The sequence below is a fragment of the Engraulis encrasicolus genome, chromosome 2 (genome assembly GCF_034702125.1).
Source record: "Engraulis encrasicolus isolate BLACKSEA-1 chromosome 2, IST_EnEncr_1.0, whole genome shotgun sequence".
Taxonomy (NCBI): domain Eukaryota; kingdom Metazoa; phylum Chordata; class Actinopteri; order Clupeiformes; family Engraulidae; genus Engraulis; species Engraulis encrasicolus.
Genome location: NC_085858.1, coordinates 24,724,068 through 24,732,548, shown reverse-complemented (window position 1 = coordinate 24,732,548; position 8,481 = coordinate 24,724,068). Strand labels below are relative to the sequence as shown.

Sequence of the window (8,481 nt, the reverse complement as noted above, 5' to 3'; positions counted from 1 at the left end):
TCCTTTTGATTCAGCTGCTAGAGGTCTTGGTTCTGGGGGAGGGGGTGAAATCTTGTCTTTTTGAGGTGCATAGATGGAGAGTCACATACAGAGAAGCAGTGGCAAGGGCGGGATGAAGAGGGGCGCAACGATAGGTGTGTATTGTATGTGTATGGGTACAACCTGGCCCGCCGATAGGGGGTACAAATGGGTCCGCTGTCCTGGGCAGAGGGAGCGAGGGGGCACCAGAATTTGGTCCCCATTACGTTGTATGTATTTTCGGTGGGGTGGGGGTTGGAGGCTCTTATCGGATGACTTTGTTCAGAGTCTAGTGAAGGCTATCAGTGGCCCTGGATATATAATAGTGCAGTTTCCCACCACTCACCCTCCATGCCCCTGCACGACGCATCACTGAAGGGAAACCGCTGTGGAACATGAGCAAGTCGAATGATCTGCAGTAGCCCAGAGAGAGATAGAGAGAGAGAGAGAGCTGGATTATGACTTTGGCTTTTTGGCGATCGTTTGTTTTTCTTGTTTGTTTGTTTTTTCCTTCCAAGTCGTTGTAGTTGTTTTTTTTTTATCCTAGGCACTTTACTGCTGTGAGCAAAAGAGGGGTGTTATAGATAAGGTCGGAGACTGACAAAGCATTGTGGGAAAATAAATAAGTGTGGCCTGTGCAGTCTAGATGGTTAGAGAGTGAGTCAGAGTGTGTGTGCGTGCTTGTTTGTGTGTGTGTGTATGTCTAGATGGGATGAGAGAAAAGGAGGAGAATCAACTGTGATCAGCTGTTGAGACCATAGAAATGTATATACAGTATGTCTCTGTTATAAATAAGCCCGGGACACTAGGGTACCTGGGGCACTTCACACACACACCATCATCAGTATCGTCCTATCGTCAGCTTTGGTCTGCCCTGGTCCTCTTTTGGGAGTAATGTCCAAAACTACACAACAGGGCCTTTCAGTTCAGTAATAATAAAGTAGTTACCACATGCATTTGGTTTACCAATCACAGTTGTCATAGTGAGATAATGTCCACAAGGTTCTTAATAAAACCACAGTAAAATGCCAACATCAGACCTCTATGTCCTCGATTACACACATACAGTAATTTCAGGTAGGCCTATAGCTCGCAGAATCGACCAAATTTGACCGAAAACTGAGGTTTTTGCAGCAGTATTCACAACTCCACACACATTGTTGACTGCAATTTCTTACTAGTCAGGATTTCTTTCAGATGAAAGATGAGGTGTCCAAACGATGCATGAAATGGTGACTAGAGCGATGTGCTAAGACTTCATAAGGCATCACAAGTTGGAATTCAAATGGTTTCTATGTATAGAGATGTATACGTGGCGAGAGGGCACAACAGAACCTTGTCCCACTTTTTTTTTTCTCTGTTCTTGTATTTTCAGTGTCTGATTCTCCTCCTTTTGTCCTTGGCATATAGAAAGCACTTTCTACTAAAATCTCGCTAGTTAAAAAAAGAAACAATAATGATGTATATTCTTTAAAGATGTGTTTTTTGTCTTCTTTTTTTAAGGAATCAATATTCTTTTCTTTCCTGCATTTTAACCACTTCAGTGTAGCAGTGAGTATTTTTATCATTGTGAGTCTGGTACAAATCTTTGCAGCTTCACCATATTCTGCAGTTTTTGTTTTGTTTTTTTTGTTTTGTTCATGCGATTCTGTCAGAAAGATGCATTTATGATGTAACGATGGCCTTTTTTGATAATGTACATTTAACACTCAGCTAACTTTCAGAAGTAAAAGAAAACTGTAGCCATAATGACAAACTGTCACTTTCTTATTTCTGAATGAATGCATTGAAATGGTTTGTTTGATTGTCAGGAAAAGCTTGGAACATCTGAATTAGTTTTACCATGAGTATGTAGACCCTATGGTTTTACAGTGACAACGTTTGTTGTGGTTGTGATGTGTTTCTCCTGGTTGAAATGCAATATCTAAACATGGGTTTTCTTTTTTGTTTTCCCCCTGGCTGCGCAACCCTGGCTGCCCACAACTCAACCTCTGATTGTTGGAAACCACTGTCAGTCAAAAAAATTGTTCACGTGGTTGGCTGCCAGTATCTTGCCCCTCCTCACAACACCATGTTCATAAACAATAAAAACCCATGTATAGAGAAAGCTTATCTTGGCTTGGCGCAACAAAACAACAAGGTTGGTCACACCCACACTACTGTAAGCAGTGCCTCTGGTTAGAGATGCCTGATAGATTCTTGGGAAATGTGGCTGACTGTTCATTACCTGATAACAACAAAGAAAACACTGTCTGTTGTTGGACCAGCTTTGATAACTTTCCCTTTGTAGTTTAGGCAAGGACAGGTAGGGTGGTTTTACAATGTCATCTCTGAAGTGTTTCAATCTTCGAGAACCATTGACAGTAGATAGATTCTATTTACTGTCAATGTCGAGAACTTACTGACCATGAAGCAGACACAAGTTGCTGTGGGAACAGGATAGATCACCTTGAAGAGCCATTCATTCCAATGACACAAGGACATTAACAATAACATTTTTGTAGTTGAAAAGGACAGGGAGGGTAATGTTACAATGTCATATCTCAAGTCCCCAAGCCCTTCTGCTGATGGTCTGTATAAAACAGTAGGCCTAAGCCTGCTGCATAGGCCTAATGTATGGACTTCAGTATTTCAACCTCCTGTAGAGTACGTAGAGGAAATCCGTAAGGCCGAATTTTATTTGGTCAGGGTTTCTGCGGCAGTTCTTGTCCCCTGCCCTGGCCCTCTCTCTGCCCTCCTCATCCCCTGAGTTGCTGATGTAGCCTGTATCGCACCCTTCCTCTGCTTGCCGCTGTGAAATTCATTTTCACTTCTTTGGATTTTTCCACAGAATGCAGGGCCCATTTTTTTATGTGGTGCTCAGTATGTGGCAGGGGACTGCCATTATGAATGCAAGAATAGTGTGAGCCATTGTTTTTTTGTTGTTGCCAGTTACGATATGCTGCTAGATACTGTATTTAGTTTGTTTCTCAATACATGTACTATACTGTATATTGTCTGGATCTCCAGTTAGCCTACATTAACTTGCATTCTGGTGCATCTTGAGAGATTTTTGGACATTATGTTAAGATCTATTCTGAACTACAGTAACTGATTTACAATAAAGCTTTGTTCTACACGCCTTTTAATCCAAAACACTAAACACTGAAAGATTATAGGCAGAACTCCTCAAAGTTTTGGTTGGTGCGGTTTCAGTGGATCTTAAACAAAAGGACCCTTGACAGTTTTTTTTATCTTTGTTTTTGACTTGTGAACTTGCTGTGTGTGTGGTTTCTAGGGATCCATGTTCAATGACTCAGTGTGTTGTTTCACTGTGCGTGTGTGTGTGTATTTTCTCATCTGAGCCTTCTTAATGTGGTCCAGAAATACAGAAGCTGGCGGCACGTGCCTTGGGGTGTGTGGTGTTGTAGTAGCCTATGTGTTGTGAACTCTCAGCAGAGTCCAAGCCAGTCACAAACACAAAGGGGGAAAAAACTAGGTCAGAGGACTCCTGCGCTGTGTGTTTTTGTGTTTGTGCTCACTGCAGGGTGCTCAGATAAGAGGAGTTCCTCACAGGCAAGCAGGCCGTCCATTTTCCCCTTCGCCTTGCACTTTTTTATTCAACAGGAAAAGGCAAAGGGAGGGATCCAGGACATCTATTCACCGAGGAGCAAACAATTCTTTATTTTCTTTCTTTTTTTTACGACAACACATTTATGCGCCTTTTTCATATTCTCTGAATCTGTCCCTTTCAGGCACTTGCACAGTCTCGGCTCTATTAAAAGAGGTGGAAGTGAGAGTGCATTAGTCAGTAGAAAGCACAGACTGACAGAAGGGTGGGTGGTCTCTCTGAATCTTTCACTTCCAGGCAGAGGTGGAGGGGGATGATAATGATATGGTAGGCTCCCTGTACTTAGCTAGCGCGAGCGCGCGCGCGCGCACACACACACACACACACACACACACACACACACACAGAGTTTAGCTTATACCACGCCTAAAATAGTTCCCAGATGCACACCATGGTCTGTTATTAAAGCTGTGCAGCCTTTTCTATGGGGTATGGACAGGAGCAGAGATATCCTCGTGGGTGTCGATTCCTAGAGGGCACTTACACCTGTGCGCGCGCGCGCGCGTTTGTCACTTAAAGTACACTGGGGGGTCTTTTATGTGATTGATTGATTGATTGATTGGTGCGGACGAAGATATCGATACTCTAATCATGTCAAGTTAAAACCGGTTTCTTCATCAGTCAAATAATCTACACCGAATGGATATGAGTGCCCCATGAAAAGGGTGGAGCTTTGTGGAGAGCGCACGACAGCGGACGTCATCCGGTTGCCTGATGAATGGTTTTGGTCGACTAAAAACACTCCCTGTAATATTTGATCTTGGGCACAGACAGACGGACGCGGTGAGAGACGGCGGGAGGAGATCATATGAGGGGGTGCGCGGATGGGAACAGACAGAAGCCAATCTAGAGAGTTGGCTCTGAAGAGGCGCTCCGCTGCGTCTGAGCGGGCATAGATCGAAACCAACAGGTAAGACAACATATTGGAAACAAGAATGTAGAAATCCAAGTTTTTCTTTGGCATGTTTAGCACATTCGTCTACTTCAACAGAAGTAAAACACATGTAGTAGCCTATGCTTAGTTCATGGGTATTCTAGTACAGTAGCATGAAAATGCAAGATTTTTTCCTACCGTATTTTTAAACAACATTGTCATGTTTTAGAATGTTTGCCATCATATTGCATGTCCAATGTGTGCATGTCCCCTGTTATGTCTAAATTCAGTGTTCGGCATCCAGAGTCCGTCTGCTCCGAACTTGTGTCAGAGTTGCATGTCTGGGTATGCGTCTGACTCGGTCATGTGTCAATTATCATCTGAAGAGCTTTACCAAAGAATCCAATGATAACCAATACGCCAATGAAATATTTTTCTTTTACGCTAATGTTGCCACTATATGAGCTAAATGCAAGTGTGAACTCAACCAAATGTAGCCTACATACCTAAATGAATATTATATCCTTGTGCTTTTATGCCAAAGCACTCCTCCATAGACTGTGTTGCCCATTTCCAGCTATGGCACTTTGACATAGGCCTACACCAGCTGGGTAGGGTTAATTGATTACTGAGTTGTCGTGGGAGAGGGATGGTGTCCAAGACCACCAGTGACGTGAGTCACTCACCAAGACTGCTGTTGTGTAATGATCAGCTCCTCTCACTGTCTCAGAGTTATTAATGCTGAAGTGTTTTAACACATCTCCAGAACCAAACGCCTACTGACAAAATGTGTGTTTCTGGTCTCATGTGTGAATCAAAACTGCCTTCTGTCTTCTAATGTAGTCTGTCTTCCATTTCATGAGGGGAATTGGGGTTTTTTTCATTGGCTTTTTCCCTGTGGGAGTGGGTCAAATTCTGTCTCTAACCTTTACCTTGTCACACTTATGTTAACACACAATTCAAGACTGATTAATTAACAACAATTCAAATTTGACAAACTAAACTCTAATGATAATTTTATAACAAACATTCACTTGTGTTAACACACACTGGCCTATGTGTGCGTATAGACACTGTATGTGCACTATGCTCTCTCAACACTCTGAAATCTCCAGTCTATTTAATTATCAACTTGGAATTTATCTAATCTATTTCTAATCATATTTGTGTTGTCCCTTCTTTTTCTCTCTTCTGAATTCCACCTTCTCTCTATCACCTCTCTCTTACACTGATGATTCCCCAGAATCTTTACTAACTCAGGCGCAACCAAAGTCACAGTAGCAGCTGCAAAGAAATTAATGAATAACAAATAGCAGTGCCCAAAGCAAAGGCAAAAGAAAAAAAAAGATCTGTAGAAGCTGAAGCGAGGTGAAGTGAAGCCCACACAATGAGTTGCTGTTTTGCCCCAGCCCACCCCTCGGCTGGCGAGATCGACCCTGCCTCCTCGGCCCACTATCGGCGTCGGCGCGGCGCCACCAACCACAACATGGCCGAGCAGGGCGCACCCTCCACCGTGCTGCCCAACGACCGCCGCTTCGTCATCTTCTTCGACTTCGACGAGACGTTGGTGGACGAGACCAGCGACGACATGGTGGTGCAGGCGGCTCCTGGCGGCGTGCTGCCCGGGTGGCTGAAGGATACCTATCGGCCCAGCCGCTACAACGAGTACATGCAGCGGGTCTTGGCTTACCTGGCCGAGCAAGGGGTCACCGAGAGCACCATCCGCTCCATCATTGAGAAGATCCCCGCCTGCCCCGGCATCCTCGCCCTGCTGCGCTTCATCCAGTCGCGGCCGGCGCGAGATTTCGAGGTGGTGTGTGTGTCGGATGCCAACACCTACTTCATCGACGCATGGCTGACCAATGCCGGCGTCCGCCCGCTCTTCCTGCGCGTGTTCTCCAACCCCGCGCAGTTCGACCACCGCGACGGCGGGCAGCTGCGGATGAAGCCCTTCCACGCGCACGAGTGCCAGCGCTGCCCCAGCAACATGTGCAAGGCGGTGGTGGTGCGCGAGTACCTGACGCGGAGGGTGAGGGAGCGCGACGGCCGGCCCTACCAACGCGTGCTGTACGTGGGCGACGGGGCCAACGACTTCTGCCCGTCCACGACGCTGTCGCCCCGGGACATCGCCTTCCCGCGCCGGGACTTCCCCATGCACCGGCTCATCCGGGAGATGGCCGAGGCCCAGCCGGGCAAGTTCAAGGCCAGCGTGGTGCCCTGGGCCAGCGGGGAGGACATCATCAATACCCTGAGGAAGGTGGTGGAGGAGAGAGGCTAGCCTGATGAGGCCTTATCGCACACACACACACACACACACACACACACACACACACACACACACACACACACACACACACACACACACACACACACACACACACACACAAAGGTGCCACTGTGAAAGTTTGGGCCACAATAATAATGGGCTTAATATAGTAATAATAATAATATAGTACTACCACCATCTGATCAAAACACACACACGTCACACACACACACACTACATGGAGCCCATGTGCATAGACATGTAATAAAATTCACAGACCAGCATCTCTTTGTAATAATGAAATTCAAACCCCACATGAGCTAGGTGTTTCATTCACAACTTAACTGGAGAAGCACAAAGCACAACAAGCCTATCCATCTGTCAGGTCTCCGCTCATTTGTTTTATGTGAAAACAGGGCCACCGACAGACTTGACTGGGCCCGGGACAAAATCACCTGAAGAGGCCCCGAGCTCAATACATACAATTTAATGGGCACCCAATTCTGTGCCCCCTTTTCTCCCTGGGCCCAAGACAACTGACCCATTTGTCTCCCCGTGTTGGCGTGCCTGTGTTCAACTGACAGCAGGATGAACAAACACGGGGCCCATCCCTGCCATATTACAAGCTGTCTCATTTACTGGCAGCGTTTTCACTGGTGCACTCAGGACCTCTGACAGCATTTTGCCAGGGCCGGGACAAAGTAATATCAAAGAGCCCCCCTCACGCAATAGAGTGTAATGAGGACCCAGTTCTTGGGCCCCTCTCTCCCTAGATCTAGGATAACATACCCGTTTGCGCCCCACCTGTCGGCTGCTCTGGGTACACTTACAAGCTTTGGGCCCAGCCAGGGACAAGATCGTTGCTAGGCAAATGAATATGATTTTTAAGCATGAGTGAACATTAGCCATAAAAGCTGGCCCCGATCCTCTTTAAAACTGTCTGTATGTGACACTTGTTGTCTCCATTGACCTACTCTGTTAATTGGTTTACAGGCTTGTTAACAGGCCCGTGAAATTAGCCAGGTTAACATTCAGCAAGTGGCTGGGTGTATATAGGCTACCCTGCTGCCGCAAGATAAGTGTCAAGCGTGTGGGCGATGGCTACCACGGAACAGAACAAGTCATCGCTGTCACTAAGGATATCTGGGTGGATGGGATAACCTGGTGTTAATCAATCGTTCAGAATCCTCATTCATGATCCTACCTTGTTGTGTTGATGTCTGCACTTACATGAAGCAATATCTAAATGAAGTTGAACAACAATAACACCATGCTGCCAAGTCATTTCAGATGCAATAAGCAGCATTTCTTTGCTCAAAGTAGACAATGTCTTTTTTATGTCATTTTATTGCAACTATGAAAACCTAACCATCTCTCACCCTTTAATGAAAATGAATAATTCTTGTGGTTTTGTTATTATTTAGATAAATGTCTTTTATTTGCACATGACTTCATTGTTGGTTGATTGACAGAAGTGGCTCATGTCAGATGTTGTGTGAGAACATTACGGTATTGTGCCTCTACTCTGTCTCTAGCTGCCTGTCTGTCTAGCTGCCTGTCTGTCTAGCTGTTCGTATAAAATTGCATGTACTATTTGTTGACGACAAATTGTCATTTTATTTCATTCTGTTATGTATGTTTGTCTCACCTTTGTGCCTTACTCAGGGTCTGTATACAAGTGACCTCTTTCCAAAAGGAATAAAGCCATATGAA

At 45.4% G+C, this 8,481-nt stretch overlaps 1 protein-coding gene across 2 annotated transcripts; it reads left to right on the top strand.

Moving 5' to 3' along the window:
- The first annotated feature begins 4,013 nt into the window (after positions 1-4,013).
- Positions 4,014-8,481, top strand: phospho1 (phosphoethanolamine/phosphocholine phosphatase 1). 2 transcript variants are annotated; one of them, XM_063184635.1, is made up of 2 exons: positions 4,014-4,538; positions 5,912-8,481. In XM_063184635.1, exon 2 carries the CDS (start codon positions 5,989-5,991, stop codon positions 6,778-6,780), a length of 792 nt encoding a protein of 263 aa, XP_063040705.1. In that variant the 5' UTR covers positions 4,014-4,538; positions 5,912-5,988; the 3' UTR covers positions 6,781-8,481. The 2 variants fall into 2 exon arrangements, with proteins under 2 accessions (XP_063040705.1, XP_063040698.1); XM_063184628.1 differs by having other exon boundaries at positions 5,746-8,481.

Bases quoted from the DNA above. Each gene is read 5' to 3' on its own strand.
- phospho1 (XM_063184628.1), top strand. From the start codon at position 5,890: ATGAGTTGCTGTTTTGCCCCAGCCCACCCCTCGGCTGGCGAGATCGAC.